At 43.4% G+C, this 26,883-nt stretch overlaps 1 protein-coding gene across 2 annotated transcripts in view; it reads left to right on the plus strand.

The window, feature by feature from the left end:
* CPQ (carboxypeptidase Q) overlaps window positions 1-26,883 on the plus strand; it is a 268,011-nt gene that overhangs the window by 194,749 nt on the left and 46,379 nt on the right. For both annotated transcript variants that reach the window (XM_050941018.1, XM_050941019.1), the window contains exon 7: window positions 10,232-10,433. In XM_050941018.1, the coding sequence (XP_050796975.1) occupies window positions 10,232-10,433 (202 nt within the window). The remainder of the gene's footprint in view (window positions 1-10,231; window positions 10,434-26,883) is intronic.

Raw genomic sequence — 26,883 nt, forward strand, 5'->3', positions numbered from 1 at the left:
TGAGTTATAGTATGCATTTCTTAATATTAAATTGTGATTATTTTCCAAAGGAGACCTTAATGGAAAAGCAGGCTTTTATAAAACGCAAAAATAGATTGATTCTCCACTGTACGCAAATGAGGACTGACAAGGAGCGAATCGTGGCTCTGTGATTCTCAGCTGCATAGTCTCAGCAAAAGTTAAGCAGCATATGGACAATTCTAATTTACATTGCTGAAAAAATGCCCCTCAGGTACTTAAAGCCAGAAGGGAATCAGGTGTCATCGACACTCTGCTCTGTTCAATGTTGATATCAATCGGCTGCGTGCCTGTTCCCTCAGTGTGCTGCCCCGGGTCTGCACAGATAGCTGACACAGCAGACCCCGAGAGAACCCCCAATGACCACAGACTCTAGTAAGGTACGAAGGCACCTGAGCCAGGTTTATTGTTGAAGAGAAACACAGTCTCCATCTCCCCGGCACAGAAGTCCAAGGTGCTGCTAAGGTGCTGCTAGCTAGTACATATGTGCTCCCTGACAATGGACTCCGCTCAGTCAGTTGCGGAATTTTCCATTGTCCCCTAGGCCAGACAAAGACACTGCCCCAGGGATGCATTCTTATACACAGGTACAAACAAATTACACATCAATCCTGACATATTGAGGGGCAACCTCTCTACGTAGTAAGGTACCGCCTCTCACCTTGTACATGTTGGTTCTAACAAAACAATTCTATCCATCATATTCCCCTTTTGGCCCTGTCATTAGGATGGGTCAGCTTGTTCCTTGTTATCTGTGTGGAATGTACAAGTATGCAAATGTTCTGATATCTGGTATCCAGTACCTTTTAGATATGTGTCGTTTTGCAGCATCAGCCCTTTCCTTGCCAGCTTCTGTGTGCAGGGCCTGCCTCTGGCTCACAGCTTAACTTTGCTTCATGTTAGCAAAGTCTTGACCATTACTGTAGTTCAGGTCTCAGGCCTGATACTGGGCCTCTGATACCAAGGTTTATATCTCTGGGCCTCCTCTTACTACATCAGGTTTAGTAGAACCTCACTCCACCACGCCACCTTCCCTTCCCTCCCCTCCCCTCCTTTCCTGTGACCTGCCCTTCCCCCACCTCCCGTCCCCACCCCCTGTGATACACTCTTTCCCTCCCTTTACTCTGGGTAGCAGAAGCCACCTCAGCTAGATTTGCACTAGTAGGGAATCCACCTACACCTGGGGTATTCTCCAGTGCAAGCCTGTGTATGCTTTAAATTCACTTTGTGCACAAGTGCCTCAAGATAAACTTGGCAGACTGGAGAATCTGTCCCATAGGCTTCTTGTTGTACCACTTTAGTGGGACTTACACTAACTATGTGAGTGCCCTTTCTTGGGTACCCCCAACAAACACTTAAAATATAATACCTAGTAGACTGTGTCTATTGGGCCCTGGATAGCATTGCCCGGTAGAACATTGAACATTTAATAGTAAAGATGTGCTCAATTTGTTTATTGTTCATAAACCTCAGCTGCAAGGAAGACAGACTCAAAGTGTGTATGAGCAGCCTGTTGATCTCTCTTCAGCTTCCACAGTCTGCAGCTGCCAAGACACCCTGACACCTTGGAGGAACCATCAAGTCTTCCCCACCTCTGCTTCCATCCAAAGGCTCACTGGAGTTAACGGGGAGACAGCTTTTGTGGATGGATGGCTTTCTGCCCCCAGGTTATAGGCAGGCTGATGTAAAGCTACTGCCGGGATGTGCATTGGATAAGCATTTGCAGTGTCTGAAAAACCGATTCTGCCATTGATTTTTTCCACAGCTTTAGCTACCATCTTGTCACTGGGCAACATGGGCTGCTTTACAGTTACTTCATGGCTCCTTTGTCTGGAAGTTGGGGGCAGATTGTGAAGGGCTTATGGAAAAAGACAAAGTTCGTCCATTTTCTAATGAAGAGAGAAAGGGATAAACAGACTCCACCTGTAGAAAGGGTTCTCAGATGACAGAGCTGAAAAGGAACACATGTTCTATTTGCTCCTACTTTGTTTTTCCTCAATACTTCAGTTTCATTTTACTGCATTGGCTCATGAGCAGAACTGGTTGAATAATGAAAGTCTATTTTTGCAAAAGATAAGGAAATGTTAAAGTATTGTTTGTTTTGGATTGTTCCAAAATCAGTTTTATTAAAAATATTATTTAAAATGTTATCAAAAAATTTCACTTACTAAAAACCCATGATTTAAGAAATTTAAAAAATTGGTAACCAGTTTGATATTTTCCATAAAAATTTGTGGGTAAAATGAAAAAAGCCACAATTTTTTTAATTGAAAAACGTCAACAACGTTGACAGTATTTTGAAAGAAAATACGCCTCTACCTGGATGTACCACTGTCCTTGGGAGCCAAAAAATCTTACTGTGTTATAGGTGAAACCACGTTATATCGAACTTGCTTTGATCCACCAGAGTGCACAGCCCCGCCCCCCGGAGCACTGCTTTACCGCATTATATCCGAATTCGTGTTATATCGGGTCATGTTATATCGGAGTAGAAGTGTATTTGTAAAAAGGCCAGTGATTGAAAAAATAACATTCAGAAAATGTTGATTATTTCTACTCCTGAGCAATAAAGGGGCTTGTATATAATAAGTATCCAGGTCTGAATTAAAAAAATCTCTCATTGGCAAAGCTATACTATACTATACTAAAATGGTCAAAAGAGAAAAAATAGTCACAAATAAGGCCATAGGTAATCTCAGGACTACTGTATGTAGCATGTTGCTGTTCTTAATGCTATCTCATTTTCCTTTTGCAGTTTATATCAATTGAAACTGACACTCAAAACACACAATAACAAATTGTATTGTCTGTGAGGGTTGCCAAACAGAGAGAAACAATAATACACCTACAAAACACATAGACATATTGGTAATTTGTCTTCACCAAGCAAAATGGTAATAATTAAGTAAAAGATATTATAGGTGAAATCTGGACCTTATTTAAGTCAATGAGAGTTTTGTCACTAAACTCTATGGAGCAAAGATTAGGGTTGCCACCTTTCTGCTCACACAAAACCGAACACTCTTGCCCTGCCCCCTTCCTTAGCCCTCCTCTGAGGCCCTGCCCCCTTCCCTGGCCCTTCTCTGAGGTCCTGCCCCTGCTCACTCCATCCCCGCTCCCTCTGTCGCTCACTCTACCCCGTCCTCACTCACTCTCTCATTTTCACTGGGCTGGCTCAGGGGGTTGGGGTGCTGGAGAGGGTGAGGGCTCCGGCTCGGGGGACGGGATCTGGTATGGGGCCAGGAATGAGGGGTTTGGGGTGCAGGAGGGGGCTCTGGGCTGGGTATGGTGGAGCTGAGGGGTTCAGAGTATGGGAGAGGGCTCCGAGCTGAGGCAGGGGTTCGGGGTTTGGGAGAGTGTATAGGCTCTTGGCTGGGGGTGTGGGTTCTGGGGTGGGGCCAGAAATGAAGGATTCAGGGTGCGGGAGGGGGCTTCAGGTTGGGGAGGGGGTTGGGTATGTGGAGGGTGAGGGATTTGGGGTGGGACTAGAGATGACGATTTGGGATGCAGGAAGGTGCTCTAGGCAGGGACCGAGGGGTTTGGAGGGCACACAGCTCATGCCTTCCTTGACACATTCCCACGCCTGCCTTGGGAGGCCTGCCCCATAGTTTGAGAGCTGCAGACCAGCTGTGCGCTGAAGGCTGCTGGGTCGCGAGGCTGGGTCTGGGTTCCTGGCTGCCCGGCACAGTAGGGTGTGGACTGCCCAACCTACCGTGGTGGGGGTCTGGGATCTGGGCTGCTGGCTGGCCCCACACAGCAGGGGTCTGAGGCTGCAGCCCAGCCATCTACAGCAGGGGTCTGGGATCGGGGCTGCCACTCGGCCCCGCAATGTCTGAAGTCAGGTCTGTTGCCCAGCCCCACACAGCAGGTGTTTGGGGCCCAGGGCTGTCGGCCATCCATGCATGGTGGGGTCCAGGGTCTGGGGCTCCCAGCCCCATAGCGTCGGGATCTGGGCTGCCACCTGGCTGCCCTGCTTCACGGCTGGGTCCAGGTCAGGGATCCGGGGTGCCACCTGGCCCCCTGCCCAGGGCTCTGCTCCTGGCCCCGCTCTGTGGAGGGATTTTTGTGTGGGAGGCACTGAACATAGGGGTCTGTGGGAGGGCTCGGGGGGTGGGGAGCACACTGTGGTTCTCAATCTGTGGCCCAGGTAACATTGTGGGCTGCATATGCAGCCCACAATGATAAAATAGTTTGAGAACCACTGGTCTAGAGCAGGGGCAGGCAACCTATGGCACGTGTGCCGAAGGCGGCACATGAGCTGATTTTCAGTGGCACTCACACTGCCCAGGTCCTGGCCACTGGTCCAGGGGGCTCTGCATTTTTAATTTTAAGTGAAGTTTCTTAACCATTTAAAAAAACTTATTTACTTTACATACAACAATAGTTTAGTTACATATTATAGACTTATAGAAAGGGACCTTCTAAAAACGTTAAAATGTATTACTGGCACGCAAAATCTTAAATTAGAGTGAATAAATGAAGACTCGGCACACCACTTCTGAAAGGTTGCCTATCCTTGGTCTAGAGATACAAAACATAGGTCCAGCTAAGTGCAACAGAAATATCTTTCACCTGACTATTGAGAGGGGCAAAGAATCCTCCTGGTACAATGCCTCACAGGAAGGTTCTCCCTTTTAATAACAGGTAACTTGTATGGAAATATTCCAAGTCACACTTCCCTGGACTTTTGCTGTCCTCGCTCTTTTGGAGTATGAATTGTGCTTTTCTACTTGTGGTTGCTAGATACTGTATTCTGAGACCAGCTCATCTCTGCTTACTAACAGCTGTTCTGAATTTTTTCTTCAGTTTCCATTTATGCCATTTTGCTTTATTAACTGAGCTTGGCTAAAAATAGCAACTCAAATTGACATTATAGTGATATAATGAGTTTTAAAAATAATCTATTTGGTTTTCTGTTTTATCTGGAAGTTACACACTTAGGCTTTTAGCGTATTTTCATACAACATTTTCCATACCCTTGGTTACCAGGCTAATAAACCTGTTGTGTTGATTTAGACATGTATATAGTTACTTGAGTGAGGTGATTATCATTTGACTATATCTAGTATGAGAAGGTTATTGCAATACTATATTTAGATCCAAATTGCTTAGGATCAAATCCTGACATACAAGTGTAGGTGTTTCCTAATGCTAAGCGTAATTCAGTAGCAGAAAACTTGAGGGAGACTGCCAAACTCGCATCATGTCACATATACTGGAACAAATATTTAACCAGCAAGTCAAGGGCAATATTTTGTCGTAAAAGGAAACTCTAGTGCTTTCCTTGTAAAGTGGTGAATCTTCTAAATTAGGACTGGTGGTAGAACCAGTCAAGAACAGCTAAGCCACTGGACTCTTCTTTCTTTCTTCCAAATTATCTTTAGGATTCTCAGGTTTATAGAAAGGAGGTAAGTGTATTTTAAATAGCCCAAATGCTGCCAAAGCCTTGTAGAACAGCTTGCTCTGCCCCCTGTTTAATCTGGGAGTTTTGGTTTCACAGTGCTGCAGCTCTGAAAGAGGAAACTCAGTGACTCAGTAGATAAGTCATGAGACTTTGGGAACATGGTTTGAGTCTCATGCCTGACAAACCATCATCATCCCTGTTAAGTATTAAGGGTTTTTTTAACTAAACAGTTGACTTCCTGGCTGACTAGGATTCCCAGTTCCTGGTCTTAGTGGGGCTTGTTACCTTTCTGACAGAATCAATACCTTCATAGTCGCATGAGATCCAGATGTGTCGGTTCCTTTTATAGATTGAAAGGACTTGGCTGTGATTTCATGGTTTTAGCTGCTTGCCTTATGGGTTGAAAGGGAGGAGGGGATATACGCTTAAAATGTGTTTTAGCTTTATTTGGTAAGAATACATATTTAAAAATAAATGAGGGAAAATACAGGCAGTGATCAGTCTATTTGCATATGCAAGCAATAAACTCTATGTTGATGCATTTCAAAGTTTCAGTGTAAGCAATAGACTTAATAAGCCAGAAACAAGTTACCTCTTTTGTGGCAGATTCATCCTGCATTAAATCTAGTTTATGTACAGGATCAAGTCACAGGAATGTAAAGGATAAATGTCATTAGTGTGAAGAGAGTTAGGCAGGCAGCTCCCATTAACAAGAGCCAGTGTGTTTCATTTAATTCTCTGTGCTGTGTATCATGGTGAGAATTATACCATTAAGTATGTTGCATTATTGCAAGTTGCAGCAAATACGTTGGCCCCTGACAAAAGTGATTATCTCAGTGGCCTGAGTTTTTAATGAGCTTGCATATGAGTACAGGGAGAGGTGGAGGGAACAGTTGAGCCCACAGTTATTCTGTAATCCTACAGTTATATTCCAGTGTTTACTTATGAGAACAAAATGCAGTCTCACCCTGTTTTGATAAACAGCAGTTACCTCTGCACCATCTAAAGGAAATAAAGGATAGTCTTACATGAAACAGATTTCTTCCCTCATACATAGGAACCTTAGTATCTTATTACAAATGCTCAAGTTGGTGTGGTGAAATCAGCCCAGACCACCTCTTGTGGAGCCTACGTTACTGTTGTTTTCTAAATCCACTTTGCATATACATGCAATTACTCATTACATTCTAATGGACAAAATGCTTTCAAAAGACAGTCTTCTCAAGCATAAAGAGCAGTTCTAACCTTTGTGGCCTCTTTCTTCCTCCCCACCCCCACTCCGCTCTGGTTTTGCAAAGACATTCTGTTTTCATACCCCTCCAGCATGTGCTAACAATTAAACAGTTACAATGTAAAAGAGGAGGAAAAGGGCAGTGTTGTATACTGTGGGTGGTTCATTTGGTCAGTTTAATATTGAAAACATATGTGAACATTTATATAAATAGAAAACAATTGAAGAATGCCATAGCAGCAACTTAAAAAATAATTCTACAATGGTTAAGTGGTCTTTTCTTCACACCTGTGTTGCGGATATCTTCACATTTGCTTGATGTGGCTAATTTTGCCTTTCAGATAATCTTTTTCCCCATATTCATTTTTCCATTCACACCAACACTTCCCTCTACTAGCCACAAACAGTCTGTCTCAATTAATTTACATGCTATCGATCACTCTTACTGCACTAGAAACCCCTTGTAAATGAGTAGCACCCTATCAAATTCACAGCCATGAAAAACGCATCACAGACCATGAAATCTGGTCTGCCCCATGAAATCTGTTCTTGTGCGCTTTTACCCCATATTATACAGATTTCACAGGGAAGACCAGCATTTCTCAAATTGGGCGTCCTGACCCAAAAGGGAGTTGCGAGGGAGGGTCACAGGGTTATTTTAGGGAAGTTGTGGTATTGCCATCCTTACTTCTGTACTGCCTTCAGAGCTGGGTGGCCGGAGAGCAGTGGCTGTTAGCCAGGTGCCCAGCTCTGAAGGCAGTGCTCCACCAGCAGCAGCGCAGAAGTAAGTGTGGCAATACCATACCATGCAACCCTTTACTTCTGCGCTACTGCCTTCAGAGCTGGGCAGCCAGAGTGTGGCCGCTGCTGATCGAGGGCCCAGTTCTGAAAGCAGCAGCACAGAAGTGAGGGTGGCAATACGATACCATGCCATCCTTACTCCTGTGCTGATGCTGGTGGTGGCTCTGCCTTCAGAGCTGAGTCCTGGCCAACAGCTGTTGCTCTCCAGCTTCTGCCAGCAGCAGTGCAGAAGTATGAATAGCTGTCCTGCAACCCCCACTACAATAACCTTGCCACCCCCCCAACTCCTTTTTTGGGTCAGGACCCCTACAATTATAACACCATGAAATTTCAGGTTTAAATAGCTGAAATCATGAAATTTATTATTTTTAAAAATCATATAACTGTGAAATTGACCAAAATGGACCATAGATTTGGTAGGGCTCTAAATATGAGAACTGTTTTGAGCAGAGTTATTATTTTGAAGACATAGCCAGTGCTTTACAGGCATCCAGTGGAGCTGCTCAAGAGCCGGTGTTTGAAATGCTTCTGTTACAGGCCAAATTTGGTACAATGGTCAGCATTAAAAAGTTAGCATTTGCCAGATTGGTGGTATGAATGATACCCAGATTTTCCCCTCCTGCACCTAATACAGGAGAGAAAGGTGGTTATTGTAGCAAATATTGTCTTTTAACTGGCTACTCTTGTGTGACAGATATTGCAGCCACCTGTGTTATCTTTGGGGACCATATTGTATTTTACATAGAAAGCGTGAAAGCCTGAGACGGGCCGTGCAGTTTGAGCTGGTCGAATAGCCCTTTGTACCAATACAAATGTATTTGTGTTTTCCTGGCTCACTTTGGGATGGAAACAGAGGGTGGTTTCCTGTGTTATCTTGGATCACTGGGGGTGAATGGGGCTTCCAGTGGGATCTGGGATCACTAAGAGGTAATTAATGCAAAATCCCAAGCCTGGCTATGTAGATTTTCCAGCTTTTGAAGCTTCTCCTGCTGGGGAAGAGTGGGAGGGACTGATTTTAACTTTTTTCAGGATGCTGGGGGACAAAGAAAGACCTGGTATAAAAGGCTGAGTTTAAACAGACTCAGGGCCTTCCTTTTAGTTCAGCAAACAGGACCTTTGGTTGTAGGGTGGCTCCAATCTTTGCAGAAGGATTGGAAAGACTTTGACCTAACAGACTTCCCATGTAGAAGCTGGGAGAGTTCCGGTATGATTAGTGAGCATTTAAATCCTTTTATCATTTTATATGTTTTTTTCTGTGATGCTTAAGAATAAATGTATTTTGCTTTATAAGAGCTGTGTGATCACTGGTAAAAACCCTGTCGTCGTTCTGGCAGTGAAAGTAAAGAGCAAGGAGCTGGATGCATGTGAGAGCTGCTGAGGATATCACTATGTATGACAGGGGGACATGCTGCCTTAAAACCCTGGTCAGAAGAGAATGGGACTAGCGACAGCTGATAGCTTGAGGCCTGAGACCTGATTGGGCACTCCTGGAGCAGACTGCAGAAGGGGAATACAGGTGCAGTTACCCAGGAACTGTGACACCTTGTACATCTGTGTTCAGGCACCGGGAAACTGAAATGTTTTAAAACTGTTCTGAACACTCTCTCATACCATCACTGGCAGCTAACATAGCCTGAAATCTAAAGCTTAGCATCTTACACATTCTATCATCTATAGCCATGGTTTTCAGCCTTTTCAATACGGTTAGCACATTACAACAGAATGCACTTTCTGGTCCTTCTTCTCAACTCGCCGTAAGGAAAGGGAGAATTTTCGTGACCCCAGGGTGAGAACCCATGACCTATGCAATTGCACTGTCGATAGGGCTGAGAGGACACTTCCATTCTAATTCTCTGTTCCCAGTTAGTTGTAACTTTTTTACCTTTCTAGGTTGAAACCTTTCAGGCTCTTCAACTCAACCAAGAAGTTAATTATTTTCAAAAATATCTTAATTTGTTTAGCCATTTTGTTGTCCAACAGTTGGGGAGGTGACTTAGTCTTTATTTAAGTTGCTTTTCAGATACTTCCTTGTGTTCAAATATCTCAAAGACTTTTCTTTTAAAACTTTTAGCATGCCTATTCCTGAATTAGGAACTCCTATTTTTGACACATCTGAAATACTTTTGATCTTGAAAGAACCAAATTACAGCAATTAAAAATAGCACATTGAGCATGCACAGCACATTCTATTGCTGAACTTCAGAAAACCTGTGGCAGCAGGGTGACAGGTTTTGAACGTTCATTGGTTGTAATATTTGTGTGAGATCATTTTCATAGTTACCAGCGAGTCAATTTAGCATGGGTCTATTATTCATGGGACACATTGCTTAATAGCACTTTTTTTTTCTTGTAACACTTTTGCAGTCATGAATTTCCCAGACATGTTTAGAAGCAGAACCTCTAACTTGTGAGGATGGAGTGTGTTCTGTTAGGTGCCTTCAAGACAGTTCAGGTATAACTAGTTCTAAATGGCCTCAAAAAGGTGGGGATGTTAAGAGGACTAGTTAGTAGTGCAATGAGTTCGTGCCACCAGACTGGCTATTTTATAAAAGCCTTCTGTCTTACGTTGCCTCAGGAAGGAGAGCCTTATCAGCAATTCATATATGAGAGGTGAGGCTTTTTGTTTTATATAGTTCATATACATCTCTTGTCTGCATTCTCTTTAATTTTTCGGTATTGCATGCTCTGTTAGTAACATATAGCAAATGTCAAATATTGGAGTCTTACACAAATAGTCTGCAAATAAACATTAAAATGTTTGTTTCTTGTGTGTTTAGGGTAACATCTCCAACTTTGACATCGTCATGGAGTCTGATTCGGGTACCTTCATGCCAATGGGCTTGGCTTTTACAGGCAGTGATAAAGTTCGTGCCATCCTGAAGGAGATTATGCAGCTGCTGCAGCCTATCAATGTTACAAACATTTACGAAAATGGTAGTGAAACAGACACTGAATATTGGGTGAGAGATGGAGTACCAGGTGAGAATGCTAGATGAAGTCATAGACAAAGTCGCTTAGTTGGCCAGGTTGTTTCTATATGCTGTTACTTCTTAAATTCCGGTTGTTGCTCTATTTGATGTTTGACAAAATTTAAAAAAAATCTTTTCCTTGGGTAATATTTATTAGAGAGGAAATATGTAAATATTTAAAGACTAACCACAGAATTAGGACAAAATGTGTGTTTGAGCATCAGTTTAATAAAGATTTTAGATTATGCATGGGACAACAGACCTAAAATCTTCTTTTAGGCTTTACGATTTATATTAATCTTTCCTATACCAGTGGTATAAAAATAGTAGAGCATTCTTTCAGCTTTGTTCTAACACAGGATTGCAAAACAAAAATATCCCTTTGAAATTCAGCCCACTTCTCACTTGTTCTTATTTAATTTAATTTAAAAAAATTAATTGTTTTCAATACATTTATTCTGTGGGGATTCAGCACTCAAAGACGAAAAAGTGACGATACACTAAAATCTAGTGAAGGACAAAGCCTTGTATATGTATTTGAAAAATAGTTTCTACATTTATTCTCAGTTACACTACTGAGCCTCATACAAGTAGAAATCTTCTTGCAAAAGTACTGTGACTGAAACTGGAGCAGGACAAAAAATTTTGGACAAATAGTTTATTTGCCGAAAAATGCATTTTCAGGTTGACAAAAACTATTTGGAAATTTAACATGATAGCTTCAGCTGGGGAAAAGTTTTTCAGGGCCAGCAAACTGTTTATGTCCACTTATAACCTTTACCTGTGTGTGTGCGCCATTCTGTCCCTTTATAACTTTAGCCAGTGGTTTAAGGCATTTACCCAGATATGGGAGACCCAGGTTTGAGTCTGCACTCTGGACAAGAGACTTGAACTCAGATCTCTCCTCTCCCAGGTGAGCATCCTAACAACCAGGTTATAGGCTTGAAGGATCTGAGACTAATTGAGCTTTTACCATATTTTCAACACTTGAATAATAGCAGAAGATATTTTGGTTTTTGGTATTTAAAAACAAAACAAAAACTTCCTTTTTATGCTGGTTTATGTCTAAAGTACCTTGTTATCTATTTGTGATACTGGAATGATGCAGACATGTCAGATACTTTTGGAATCTTTCTGGCTTCTCTCTTCTCCTAACCTTGTGGACAGTTGATAGGTACTGAAGTGGGCTGTGGAGCATATGCCTCTTTCTTTGGGGAAAATGTTGTTTGCTTAGGGCTCAGATCTTAGTTGCACTATTTCTACTCATGGGTGGTGGATATCATAGGCTGTGAGAGGGTAGGGTGACCAGATCACAAGAGTAAAATAGCAGGACAAGTTGGTGGGACAGCCACAGGCTCACAGCCCCCACCAGAGCCATGGGGGCAGGAGGCACTGCACATCGCAGCTGCACGACCTAGATTCCTGCCTCTGCAGCAAGCTGCAGGTCATGTCTGCATGGCCCTGGTTCCAGCCCCCACAGCAAGCTGCAGGTCGCGGGCACACAGCCCCAGCTCTGGCCCCCACCACAGGTCACAGGCACATGGCCCCAGTTCCAGCCCCTGCTGCAAGCCATGGGGCAGGGGTGCACATCTCCAGCTTCAGCCCCACTGCAAGGAGGGAGGGTCTCATGGCTGGGGTTGGGGGTTGAGGCACAGCAGGGAGTTTGGGTGAAGGTGGGGGCTCAGGGCTGGGGCAGGGGTTGGGGTGTGGGGTATGGGCTCCAGGAGGCATTTAACTCAGGCGGCTCCCCGGACGTAGCAATATCTCCCTCTGGGTCCTAAGCAGAGGCGTGGCCAGGGGACTCTGTACAGAGCCTCACCCGCAGGCACAGCCCCTGCAGCTCCCATTGGCTGTCGTTCCAGCCAATGGGAACTGTGGAGCTGACGCTCATGAAAAGGACAGCACGCAGAGCCCCCTTGGCCATCTCTGCCTAGGACCCAGAGGGAGATTTTACCACTACTGGGTAGCTCTATGGAGCCAGATAGGGAGCCTGTTAGCCCTGCACCAACCAGATGCCTGGCTACCCTACAATATCGAGACAAATGACATCCCAATTGTACATTGGTCAGGATGTGAGACAAGAGTTAAATATTGGGACAGTCCCGATTTTAATGGGATATCTGGTCACCCTAGCGAAGGCTATGCTTTCCCAAACAGCCTGGCGTGGCCTCACCCTGCTCCATCCCCAGGTCTCCTCCTGCAGTTCCCAGCACTTTGCCTTGGCCCAGGCTGGCTGGGGCTGGGCAACCTGCTGCAGGGACTCGGGGCAGCTGGCACTGGGGCCGCGCTGCCCGCCTGGTGCTCACACTGCACAACCTGGTGCTCCGGGGCTGGGGGTGCTGCGTCTCCGCCACCCAGTGCTCCAGATAGGGAGTGCTGTGGCCGTGCTGCCTGATGCCGGGGCCCATAGTCGGCATGCTTTGGGCTCCTGCGAGGAAGGAGGGACTGAAGAAGAGGGTGTCATAAACAGATAGCTAAGGGTTAATGTCTCTTTCACCTGAAGCACCTGACCAGAGGACCAATCAGGAAACCGGATTTTTTTCAACTTTGGGTGGAGGGAATTGTGTGTCTGAAGTCTTTGTTTTTCTGGCTGCCTGCTTTCTCTGAGCTTTGGAGAAGTAGTTTCTATTTTCTAGTCTTCTGTTTCCAAGTGTAAGGACAAAGAGATCAGATAGTAAGTTATATGGTTTCTTTTCTTTGGTATTTGCATGAATATAAGTGCTGGTACTTGCCTCCTAATGGGAGGGCTATTGCATGACAAAAGACCCTTAACATGCAAGCCACAAACTGCCAGAGAGAGCAGAAAAAAAAAATTCTCTCTGGTTCCCTTTTAAAACCAACTGTTTCTCTCTGCTAAAAAGCCCTTAGCAGAGAAAAGAAAAATATAATATTTCTACTGGCTTCTGTCTATATCCCACCGCTGCCACCATGTAATAACCTTAGTCCCAGATTTGGACCTTAGCGTCCAGATATGGGGGTTAGCATGAAAACCTCCAAGCTTAGTTACCAGCTTGGACCTGGTACTTGCTGCCAAGCTGGTAACTAAGCTTGGAGGTTTTCATGCTAACCCCCATATCTTGGACGCTAAGGTCCAAATCTGGGACTAAGGTTATTACATGAGTGGCAGCTGGTGGGAGATAGACAGAAGCCAGTAGAAATATTATATTTTTCTTTTCTCTGCTAAGGGCTTTTTAGCAGAGAGAAACAGTTGGTTTTAAAAGGGAACCAGAGAGAATTTTTTTTTTCTGCTCTCTCTGGCAGTTTGTGGCTTGCATGTTAAGGGTCTTTTGTCATGCAATAGCCCTCCCATTAGGAGGCAAGTACCAGCACTTATATTCATGCAAATACCAAAGAAAAGAAACCATATAACTTACTATCTGATCTCTTTGTCCTTACACTTGGAAACAGAAGACTAGAAAATAGAAACTACTTCTCCAAAGCTCAGAGAAAGCAGGCAGCCAGAAAAACAAAGACTTCAGACACACAATTCCCTCCACCCAAAGTTGAAAAAAATCCGGTTTCCTGATTGGTCCTCTGGTCAGGTGCTTCAGGTGAAAGAGACATTAACCCTTAGCTATCTGTTTATGACAGAGGGGTTGGGGGATAGCTTCCCCAACTGCCGGATCACCAGATGCCCATTTTTCTATTCCATGCACAAGTTACTAAGTGGCACATCAAACTGCTGTAACCCTGTAATTTACATGTCCTTGATCCTAGGCTCTAACTGCACGTATTTTACACCTGCATAAAAATATGCTAAATTGGGGGATGGGTAAGAGCTGCCAGTGGTCAATAACCATGCCACTTCCATCTCCCTTTCTTCTGAAAGGCTGTGGTTGTGTACTGCTGCTCCTGGACTTCAGGTCCAGATGATCAGTATATCTGTGTAGTCATTAGCCCATGGGAATTTCCCAGTGTATCTGGTGCATGTTTAGAAAACATAAAGGGGCAGAAATGCTGTCATGGTAAAATATGCTTTGGCTTTTGGGAAGAAAGTTTCCTTTTTATAAAGAGAGAAATTTTTCTAGGGACCAATGAATCTTGATGAATTCCTCCCTCCACCCCATATTGTCTATTTCCATGTGCACCTCACAGATCAGGACACTGCCCAACCACCAATGCTGCCACCTAACACAGCCTTTACCACCTACATCTGTGGGCATGCCCCTGGTTGCAAAGGTGGGAATCGGTACGTAGGAATATCTGGAACCTCAGCTGTTGTTTGTGATGGGAGCGTCAGAGAGGCTGAAGGGGAAGCACTGGGGATATAGAGAAATCCTGCTGTTTGTGACGTGCATGGTGAGAGAAACTGTATGTGTGTGTGTGGGGCGGGGGGGTTCCTTAAGTTTCAAATCTGTTTAACCCAGTCAATAATAATACTTAGTTGTTATATAGCAATTTTCATCAACTGAAATTCAGTTCACCTTTAACGTTAAACATTAGGAGCATTAGCTGGTTTGTTTCTTTGCTGTTTGAAACTTTGCTTCATTTAATCTCCTGTTAAGCAAATCACTAAGTACCCCCACAATGCAAAGTATGGTGCTTTCCCCTTGAGAGATGGAATGAAAGAATTAACTCCATTAAAAGAATTGCTGCTTTAGATTGTGTCATACTGTACCAGAGAGAAGGCTTTAAACATCCTGCAAGCTTCACGCTTTGTCTGCAGTATTCTCACTGTTCAAATGAACACTTATGGTATATAATAATATTGTAACACTCTGAACATACTATAACAGCTTTTCCGATGTTATCCAATTTAAACAAGCAGTCAAGTGTTGACACTTCATCAATTTCATTTACATAGTTTCCTGAAAATACACTTGGCTATTTTGTTTCCACAATGCATTACAGAAAACATAGACTACATCAGCAATAAGAATTTGTGACCCAAAAAATTCGGTTCCTTATCATTTAAATTTTTACTGTATTAATTAGAGTTCAGGAGTAGCTTCTGTTCCACTTCCTCCATTGAGTCAGAAAGCCCAGTGAAAACAATACTACTTGTGCTTTTTATCTTCGTTCATAACTACCAGTACTTCTGGTGAACGTTTAGATTAGGTTTAGCTAGTCAGGAATTTATCCACAAAAGAATGCTGGCTCTTTTGTCTGGAGGGTTTACCTGATTGAGAGAAGGGACGCACTCTCTGGACCAATTCACATTTAATTATACAAATAGGAGAGAGATCTCTCCAACAGGCAAGATTGACTCTCTAGGCCAGAGCACACTCCTGGGACACAGGAGACCTGGGTTCAAGCTGCAGTTCTGAGTCAGGGACAGGAGGGTCTTGAACTTTGGTCTCCCATGAGACAGGTGAGTGCCCCAGCCACCAAACTACTGGCTATTCTGAGGTGAGTGTCTTACATATTTTTTCACAAAAATTTCAAAAGATCTCATTTTCATTCAGTATTGGAATGAAACAAAATTCTGAAAACTCAACATTTTTCACAAAACAGAATTTTTGTTTTCCACCCACTCCTAGTTCAGACTACTGCACTCCTGTTTCTCAGAGTCTAAGCTATTCTCTTTTACAGGGGAGTACAGCTGAATATTGTATCACTCATTTATCCTTTCCCTTAAATTGTGGAACTGCACGGAGTACCCATATTTGTATAAATAATAGCACTAAGTACTGTCAGGTGCCACAGATGTGCAAAGTGATCTAAAAACATTAATTAAGCATCTGAACACCACCTATGTGGTACAAGAGGTGGAATCTGGAAAAACACAGCCATGGGATTTAATACATTGTGTAGCTTCTGAATGCTTGAGAGATTTCCTGCTGTGGTCTTTATAGTCAACAATTTGGAGAATAATTTGAACCAGGAATGAGAAATCTCTACAATCTTTGCAAAACCAGACAATATTGTGTTTCTAACATTTGTGATCTTATAACTGTTGCTTCATAAAGCAGTAGGCAAAGGCAGTTGATTGCTGTGAAGTCTATTATAGGGTGATCTAGTGATTTGAGATGGCCATTAATCTTAAAGAACTAGTTTGTAAATTATTCAATTGTCTTCCCAAATCCTTCATTTCTGTCATTTTTATTGCACATTTCTGCTTTCTCTCAATTAAGCTTTATTTTTAAACTCTATATACACATAATGCCTTTTATTACAGCACATGTGTTTTACCAAGAGGCTTGGTCAGCACTTGCAAGTACAGTATATTGTTTCACATGTTGTGTTATAACAGGCTTGTCTGGTCTCTGAACAGGTGGAAAGACATGTAGTGACCCTAACTAGACAGATGTTCTAATATTTTAGTCAAGAAAACAAGGTATCTGATATGAGAGAGGCAGGGTGTGACTTCCTGCACTGCCCCTTCCTGTCTCTGTCTCTCTCTGGTCTCGGTGCCTCTAGATGGGACAGAATACCACATCCAGAAGAACACTTACTCCCAGCAACTCAGGGTCTCCTTGCATGGATGAGTGGGCAGGCCAGGCCTATTCCTCTGTTCTCCTCCTGCTACATATAGAGTTCTGTGCTGGGTTGGTATTGGTGAGCCCACCCCATAGCCATGAAAACCTAAATCCTGGACAAGTGGGATATACTTGTCATATCTTGGCATCAATGTATCAATTTCTGTGAGCCACCCAGTCTCCCTTTTAATGTCTTTTATTATGGTACCGGAGGAAAATTTCGTATATGAGTGTGTTTCTCAGCAGAAGTCAAATTTTGTGCAACTTGGGAGATATTAAATTGAAGCAGTATTCTAAGAGAACAATTTTAATTGCTTGGCACTTAAAGAACCTGCTATAACTATTACATCTATTAGAATCATTTAAAATCTTGATTGAATTTAGAGCCATGACTATTAACCTGTAAAATAATTCAGCTATGGTTTTCATTTATCATTGTCCCATAAAAAAACAAGCTTTGAGACCTAGGAATTACTTTGCTGTAATTAAATGAATTAAATGTACTGTAACTTTTATAAAAGTGGATGTAGGTTATTTCATAGGGCATTATTAAAATGCTCACTGTTTAGCATAATATCACATCTGTATTAACCTTTCAGAACTTGTCCTGTCTATAAGTAAGGCTGTTGTATCCTTGTGACATTCCCTGGGGTGCAAACCAGACTGCTGTGTCCCCTTAATTCTTCAGCCTGGGATGCTTTTTACTCTGCTTTGCTGATGAGCAGCAAACCCTTCCAGACTCTGCTCACTCACAGCCACCAGCATGTAATGTCACTCCCAGCTGAATACATGAATGCTATCAGGCATCCATAAACTACATATAGGGTGAAAGCTGCATATGCCCCAGCCTTGCTCCCCAGAAATGTGCGTCTTATACTGTGCAGGACCCTCCTGAAGGGTATAAGCTTGTAGGGAGTCCATCATTCCAGCAATGGGTTATGACTATGCACCAGGCTTGTTAACTTAAGTAGAGATTCCCAAGCACTTCAGCCAAAACACACTGGTTTAGGCGAAACAATAAAGCAAGTGAATTAACTAAAGGAAGACAGATTTTAAGTAATTACAAGTATAGCTGCATATGAGTCAGGATTGGTTACAAAAGAAATAAAAGGATAAACATACAAGCTAATTCCTAAACTTTACCAAGGCTAATAAGCAAAAAGGTTTCTCTCACCAAAAAGCTTACAGCAGTCTGTGCTAGCTGGAAAGCCTTCCAGCTAGGATCCCTTTTCCCTGGTTCAGTTTAGATCAAATTGTTGTAGGGAAGGTTTCTCAAGTCCAGGATTGTGGAGGGAGGAGTAGAAAGGGAGAGGAGAAAGCTCCCTCTCCCAGTAGCTAATAGCCTGGTAGTTCGGGCATTCACTTGGAAAATGGGAGACCTAGATTCAAGTTCCCTGTTCTGCTGGATCTTTCACATCCCAGATGAGTGCCCTATCACTGGGCTATTGTGTATTCTAGGTGTCTGTCGCTCATGTGTTTTTTCAAATGATGTTAAAACGGTTTTGTCTTTGTTCCAATGCAGAATAAAAACAAATTTCAAAACATCGCTACTTTTTTTCTTCTTCAAAATGGGAATAGTTGTTTGCTGGCCATGGCTCAGACAGAAGTAAGGGTTTGATGCAGTAGTTGCTGGCTGAGATTGTGTTATGCAGGTCAGATTAGATGATCGTAGTGGTCTCTCCTGGCCTTAAAAATATATAAATCTATAAGTAAATCTCATAAAATTTTTATATAAAAAGATGCTTCCTTACTTTTAACTCTCAGCCGTCTCAAATATACTTGATGTTTTCAGTGTCAGGGGAGCTTTATCTTTCATTATGAGCAAATGTACTACATTTTGAGAATCCTAATTAATACAGAGATAGCAGTGCTTGTTAAGTTCACCCTTTCTGGAAGAGTGAAACTATAAAAGGACACGCTACCAACAGAAGGACAGTATGGACATGAACCACCACAGTAATTACAGCGGTGCTTGGGGCGGTACGCCGCAGGGGGTGCTCTGCCGCTCGCCGGTCCCGCGGCTCCAGTGGACCTCCTGCAGGCATTCCTGCTGAGGGTCCGATGGTCCCATGGCTCTGGTGGAGCTGCCGCAGGCGTGTCCGCGGGAGGTCCACCAGAGCCGCAGGACCAGCGGACCGTCCGCAGGAACGCCTGCGGCAGGTCTACCAAAGCCGCGGGACCAGCAGCCGGCAGAGCACCCCCCCGCGGCGTGCCGCCCCAAGCACCGCAGTAATTACTGTGGTGGTTCATGTCCATACTGTCCTTCTGTTAGTAGCGTGTCCTCACCAGGAGCGCTTCCATTGACTTGAGCGATAGCGTGGGGAGCTGAGAGACCGTGCTCTCAGCTCCATACACAGCTTCCCTCCCACCCCCAGGAGCCGTGCTGCCATGAGAATCTCAGCTCTCTGCTGCCCCGAAGCTCATGGCTCCCCACCAGGAGCACAGCTGCCCCCACCTCCAGATCTTGACTCCCTGCTGGGTGGCTGCCGTGCTCCTGGCAGGGTGCCGAGAGCCCTGGTGGCTGCTATGCTCCCTGTGGGAAGCTGGGAGCCTTGTGGGAGCAGGAAGCCAGGAGCCTCAGGCCAACACCCAGCCTCCCAGCAGGGAGTGTGGATCTGGGAGCCTTGATGCAGCCAAACTCCCCGCAGGGAGTGGGGAACCCAGGCAGCAGCTTGGCTGGGATTGGGGAGCCAGGACCCAGGGGGCAGCCTGGCTTTGAGCAGGGAGCCTGGCAGATGCAGCCTGAGAGTCGGGAGCCAGGAGCCTGTGGGGAGTCCGGGGACACCTGGGCTCTAGCTGGAGCCCCCACCCCCACCTCTTTCTTGTCAATTTCACAGATCTCACATGGAGCCATGAAATTGACAAGATTGACAGCCAACAACTGAGGTAGTCATCAACCTAACTACACTGACATAATCCCTACTCCTCTCTTGGAGGTGGAGTTGTTATTATTTCAGTGTAGCAGGGCACTTACATCGCAAGAGCGAGGCTGTACTGTGTGTACACTGACATAATTAGATCACCGTAAGCTGCCTTACTTAGTCCTGACTAATACTTAGTCCTGCCTTGAGTGCAGGGGACTGGACTAGATGACCTCTCAAGATCTCTTCCAGTTCTATGTTTCTATGACCTAACTCCATAGTGTAGTCCAAGCCTGAGACATATTGTAGCTCTACTGTTCAGCACACAGAAAACTACACTCTTAGTGTGGGAGTGGTTATTCATTTAATATGTGATCATTTGCCACTAGTTGATTTTAAAAAGTAAGATGCAGTGTCCTACATTAAAACACAATGTTCAGTGTTGATGTGCGGCAATGTGCAGTTTAGAAGTAACAAGTTAATTAAACAAACCTTATTCCCTGAACTGTTCCATCTTCAGTGAAGCTGAAATACAAAAGATGGAATAAATGAAACAAAGCTATTTTAGTTTAAACTCCATAAGAAAGTTAGGGATGGGAGGAAAGAGAATAATATTTTCCAAATGGAAAATTATGAAAGTTAAATGTAATTATTTTTATTTTATTTTCTTTAATTCTTCCCTTTTTGGAATATTGTTGTACAAGAAATTAGGTTCATTAATAGTTGGGAATGCTGGATTTTTCTAGATAAATGTCTGTGGATCCAGAAAGGCTACTTTTTAAGATCAGCTCCCTATTAATATTTGTGGTATTATTGTTAAGGCATGTTAGTGAAGTGTTTCATTTCTGGAGCACAAATTGCTTTTAAGTCAATATCACAGTTCTGGTGTCCACATGTTGAAAGGGATGTTGAAAAATTTGGACCGGTTTCACAAAAAAAGCCACAAAAATTGCTCAAGGTCTAGAGAAAATACCTAATGGTGAGAGACTTAGAGCTCAGTATGTTTCTCTTGTAGAAAAAGAAATTTGAGAGGTTGATTAATGTATAGCTACCTTCATTGGGAGAAATTATGAGGGTTCTTTAATCTAGTAGAGAAAGGTACAAGAACCTCCAGCTGGAAGCTGAAGCCAGACAAATTCAAATCAGAAATAAGATGCAACATTAATTGAGGGTGCTAAACAATTGGAACAAACTACCTCTTCATCTTCTAATCAAGACTGGATGTCTTTCTGGAAGATACTTTAACCAAACATAAGTTATTGGGCTCAAACAGAGGTAACTATGAAATTTAATAATCTGCCATACAGGAAGCCAGACTAAATGATTTAATGGTCCCTCTGGCCTTAAATTCTGACTGAGGTAGCAGAGATTTCTTTATATACCATGGCAAGATACAATCTCAAGACAAACTTGCTGTAGTTTTCTATGTGTTTTCTTTCACTATTTAGGCTATATATAGTACTGTATTTGTACTACTTTTCCCCTCAATGATACATTGTATTCTACTGAAATAAAGTTCACTGATGAATACAATGAAAAAGGGAGTTAAAAACGATACCTAGTTTAGGTATTAGTTTGTGACATTGACCAAATCTACAAGGACCATTGCTTCTGTGTCCATTGTTGCTGGAATTTTGCCCACCAAAGGGAACACTTCCTAAAAAACTATCAAGTTTCTGTTGACTTCCAAACTGGAAACCACTGTCATGTCACTTTCATTATTTATTAAACATTCAAAAGTTTGCTGGGCATTTTGGAGCAGAGATCTATCTTACGGGTCCATAAAGATCTTGCAGTCTGAAACTATACAGCAGCCCCTGATCTCAGGAACAAAGAACACTAAGAGCACATCATCCCAGTGCCCTTTCTTCCCAGGTTCAATATGTGGTCACTTTTAATGTGTCAGCCCTTATCTTCAAAGCTCTCCATGATATTGGTCAAAGCTACTTGATGGGTCTCCTCACCCTCTGTAATGGCGACCTCCTTTGACAGCTGCATTTCACTGCAGCAGAACTGTCAACAGTAAGAATGATTAGATTGATCTAATTTACAAGTCAGTTCAGGAAGATATTGGGAGGGATCACAAACCTTGGCTTCTTCAGAGCAAAATGCTAAACCCATTTCTTCAACCTAGCGTTCCCCAAAAAACTACCATCCTGATGCCTGCACGGTAGAGAGAGGGAGAGAGATACCCATAACCAACACAGATGGATGCTATGTAATCATTTAGATAGAAATTGGAGAGGAAGGAGGGTGTTGTGGTTAAGGCACTGGACTGGAATTCAGGAGATTTGTGTCCAGTTCCTGGCTTTATCAAAGAATTCCTGTAGGAGCTTGGACAACTCACTTAACCAATCTCTTTCTCAATACCCCATCTGCAGACTGTATGTGATAGTCCTTCTGGTCTTCCAACCTTTGTCTGCCTTGTCTCTTTAGAGCAGGGGTTCTCAAACGGGGGGTCGGGACCCCTCAAGGGGTCACAAGGCTATTACATGGGGGGTCGCAAGCTGTCAGCTTCCACCCCAAACCCCGCTTTGCCTCCAACATTTATAATGGTGTTAAATCTATACAAACGTTTTTAATTTGTAAGGGAGGTCGCACTCAGAGGTTTGCTGTGTGAAAGAGGTCACCAGTACAAAAGTTTGAGAACCCCTGAACTAGACTGTAAGCTCACTGGGGCTGTGTGTGTACAGTGCCTAGCGTAATGGAGTCCTGATTTCAGTTGAGGCCTCTAGACTTAGATACATAGCAACGGTACGATGCACTCTCATTTCCCCTTCATTTTATCTGTGATGTAAGTGGAACTGCTCAGTAATAAAAATGTAGTAATAGTAATATGTGGATCCAGTTATTGGGGTGTTTACTATATGAATATATTGGTTTAGTTTATATGGGGGCTGTAAGGAAAAAGCAAGTAGGAAGCAACAAGAGAGACACAAGATAAGCCACTGCTCAGCAAACACCGGAGGGTTGGTAAGAGGCAGGACCCTAACTGTTAACTTTGAAGATTAATTTGGACTGGAAGTGACAAAGCCTGGGGACGCAGAAGAACAAATGGACTATGGCAGTATAAAACGGGGTTCTCCTTTTGAAAAGAGGAGGGAATTTGGGGGAACCAGACTAAGGCACAAGCACAGGCTGGGATGTCTGAAGAAGCTAGACCTGCCCAGGTTACCGTCAGGGGATGGGTAGCCTTTAAGTAAGCTAGACATGCATGTAGACTGAAGGTAGTTTTGAAGTCCTTTGCCTCTAACACTTTGCTCTTACTGCTAAAAAATAAACAGTTCTTTGGTTTTGAGAAGGCTGGTCACTATATACACCATTGGTCACAGACTCCTGAAGGGAAGATCCACAGGTGTTGAATCTAGTCGGATTAAGCAGAGCTGACACACAGAGTGATGTAGGCCAGACTCCAGTCTCAGGGTATATCTTCACTACAAGTGCTACAGCTGCAACACTGCAATGTAGACATTTACTATAGCAACAGAAGGGGATTTTCTCTCACTGTAGTAAATCCACCCCCTTGATAGGTGGTAGCTAGTTGAAAGGAGAGTTCTTCCCTCAACCTACCTGTGTTTGCAGTGGAGGTTAGACCTCGCACAGAGTGTGAAGTTTTTCAGAGCCATGAGCAGCATGAGTAGGTCGATCTAAGTTTTAAGTGTAGACCAAGCCTTTGAGAGGGAAAATTGCAGAATTGTAATCAAGAAGAAGTAAAGGCATGAGATCTGGGAACTAAGGGGTTGCACTCAGAGAGACTTCAAAGGGAACAGAGGCACAACTAGCCTTTTAACAGTGTCAAACAAGGTAACTGGCCCATTTAAGAAGGAATGGATCCAATTCACCTGCGACTAGTTAGCTACCTCCCAACAGGGCCTGATGGAGGGCTGTATTGGTGTGTGTCTACCTTTTTGGAATGAGCCTCCCAGCCTTGGTCAAGAGACTCGACCTAGCAGAGCTCATGCTAGTGCTCTAAAAATAGCTGGGTAAACAGCGCTTGGGCTGGAGTTAAGGCTCTGAAGCCTAAGCAGGGCAGTGGGCTTCTGACCCTGAGGAACAAGTTTTAAAAGGTTTCAAAGAGAGTCTGCAGCAAGTCCTAAACAGTTAAAAGCTTCTGTTTGAACTGTCAAAGACTGGAGCATTGTGGCCTGGGCTTGCCAACTTTCTAATCGCATAAAACTGAACACCCTTACCCTGCCCCTTCTCCAAGGCCCTTCCCTCACTCACTCGCTCATTTTCACAGGACTGGATCGGGTCCCTTTTCAACCTGGGCCCCAGTGATTTGGTGGTGAATCTAAGGATACATCTTCATTGAAACAAAGTGGGTTCTTAACTTGGGTAGCTAACCTGAGTTTGCTAACTTGGGTTAAGATAGCAGTGGGAGGGGAAATTAAGTTGCAGTGTCTTCACTACTATTGTAACCTAAGTTAAGTTAAGTTAAGCTAAGCTAACCTGAGTTAAGAACACTGTCTCTCCTCCCCAATTAAGACATGAATCTATGTCAGACAGTTTTCTCAGGCTGCTGCAGTCTTTCTAACAGGGTCACCATGCTTTTCAAGTCAGAGCACTGTTTTGTGGAGAACTACACAGAAATTTGTAAGTCATGGAGAGGAAATGAGAGTAAGGTCTGTAACCTGCAGTAGAGAGCCGTCAAGAGAAGCTTGTGGTCTAAGCACAAGACTATTAGCCAGGAACTACAGAATTATCATTCCAGTTCTGATATGAACTCCTTTCTTCACCAAGTCTTTTTACTTTTCCTGATGGATCTGTAATATGGGGGATAATACCTATCTCACAGAGGTGTTGCGAAGATTACAGAAAAAGTAAAGTGTTTTAAAGAGGGAAAGAGCTTTAACTACTAAATTATTGGACTTAGCTCAGCCCTGGCATTAACTGGCCCAAATTCCACTGCAGTCAGCAGACATTGCATCCACTTACTCCAGGGCTGAATATAGTCAATGAAGTCTAGTGAAGAGGAGGTGACTGATATGAAATGGAACTCTAAATATAGCCTCTTAAGAGTCTGTGATAGAGGATACTGAGAAAACAAAACTGTCCAAAAGCAAAAGGCAGACATATAAAGAAGCTACAATATATTGCATATACTCCCCCAAGAGAGCCAGAAAACCAGATTCAGACTGATTTTCCAGCAAAGCCACTGTCCCAGAGCCAGCAGCAGTGCTGTGACACAGTGGTGTCTCAATCACTGTGCAGCCTTTGGAAACCCAAGAGGGCACTGTTCCTGTTATGAGCTGGCTGGACTGTATTTTATAAATGAGTTTAGTTCTATTTAATTATATTAAACCTGAGCAATCACCCTCTGCACCAGTTGACTGGAGGATAACTAACGTAATGCTGATTTTTAAAAAATGCTCCAAAGGAAATCCTGGCAATTACTGGCCAGTAAGCTTAACTTCAGTACAAGGCAAATTGGTTGAAACTATAGTAAAGAACAGAATTATCAGACACATATATGGACATGTTCACTGGGGAAGAGTCACTATGGTTTTTGCAAAGGGAAATCTTGCCTCACCAATCTATTAGAATTCTTTAATGGGGGGGTCAGTAAACATGCGGGCAAGTGTGAAACAGTGGATATAATGTACTTGGATTTTCAGAAAGCCTTTAATAAAGTCCCGCGCCATAGGCTCTTAAGCAAACTAAGCGGACATGGGATGAGGAGGAAGGTCCTCTCATGGATCAGTAACTGGTTGAAAGACAGAAAACAAAGTGTAGAAATAAATGGTCCATTTTCATAACGGAGAGAGAGAAATAGTTGGGTCCCAAAGGATCTGTACTGGGACCTGTGCTGTTCAGCATATTCCTAAATTATCTGGAAAACAGTGAGGTGGCAGAGTTTGCAGACAATACAAAATTACTCGTCCAAAGATGACTGCGAAGAGTTACAAAGATATCTCACAAAACTGGGTGACTGGGCAACAAAATGGCAGATGAAATTCAGTGTTGAGAAATGCAAAGTACAGGCAGTCCTTGATTTTACGACGTCCGACTTAAGACAAACAGCACTTACAATGTTTCTGAATTAACATCCTGATTTGACTTATGACCATTGGTTTTGACTTTACAATGCTTGGTCCCACAATGGAGCGTACTGCAGTTCCGAGTTACAATGTTTTGACTTACGACACAATTTTCAGGAACCAATTGTGTCACAAGTCCGAGGACTGCCTGTAATGCACATTGGAAAACATAATCCCAACTATATATACAAAATGATGGGGTCTAAATTAGCCATTCCCCTGGAGTCCAACCTGTATCGTGGTGGAGGGGATTGCTCATTGGAGTTATGCCATCAGCTATGGAGGCTGGTCTGAAATATCGTCTTGGACATTATGTGAGGTGGACAAGTCCAATGAGAACCCTGAAAATGATGGCTAATGCGGGTGCCAAAGACGCAGGGCAGCAGCTGCGCCTAGCACCTGAGGTGAAGGAAGTTGCCGAGAAAGACTTAATGGCTCGGGTCGCACAGCATGAAGCCTGTACTGGTAGACCAGGAAAAAATTCACATTACTGCACCTCTATCTCATCCCAATGGAATGAGTTATTCTTTGGGACAATCGTTCACTCTTGCTAAACATAGGATCAAGTCCACCCATGACTCCAATCTCTTTGAATAATGAAACTGTTAAGGCAGTCTCCAGCTTTTTCTATTTGGGTTTTATACTCACCAATTTCTCTAACTCTCATATGGAGGTTCCTCACTGGATTGGCATTGTGCACTGCATAACCATAGCCTTCAGGATTTATTTTGAAAGATATTTGCAAACAACTCTGTAAGTTTCCGAAGACTATATAGTACCTTCAAACTTTTGCTGATGCCTGTAAGGGAACTGCGAGCTACTTCAGAGACAGTCTCTGTCTGCAGGGGATTGCTGCTTAGGCCAGAGTATTCTGTTATACTCTACTATGGTATTGTCCCCAGTCCATTTGTGCTAGATACTGAAGGCAGAGAGCCAAAATTTATCATTTGGCTGACACCCATTTGGAATGTATTGCAGAAACTGAGTCAGGAGGTGATGTGGCATCATCAAGGGCCTTTTTAAGGAGATCACGACAGGCAAATTTGTGGGCATATTGTATTTTGCTGGACTTAATCACCATTGTGGTTAAAGTCATGCTCTTACAAGAAGAGAATTTTCTGATGGAGATTGGCAGAATACTA

This window comes from Gopherus flavomarginatus, chromosome 2, assembly GCF_025201925.1.
Source record: "Gopherus flavomarginatus isolate rGopFla2 chromosome 2, rGopFla2.mat.asm, whole genome shotgun sequence".
In the NCBI taxonomy this organism is placed as follows: domain Eukaryota; kingdom Metazoa; phylum Chordata; order Testudines; family Testudinidae; genus Gopherus; species Gopherus flavomarginatus.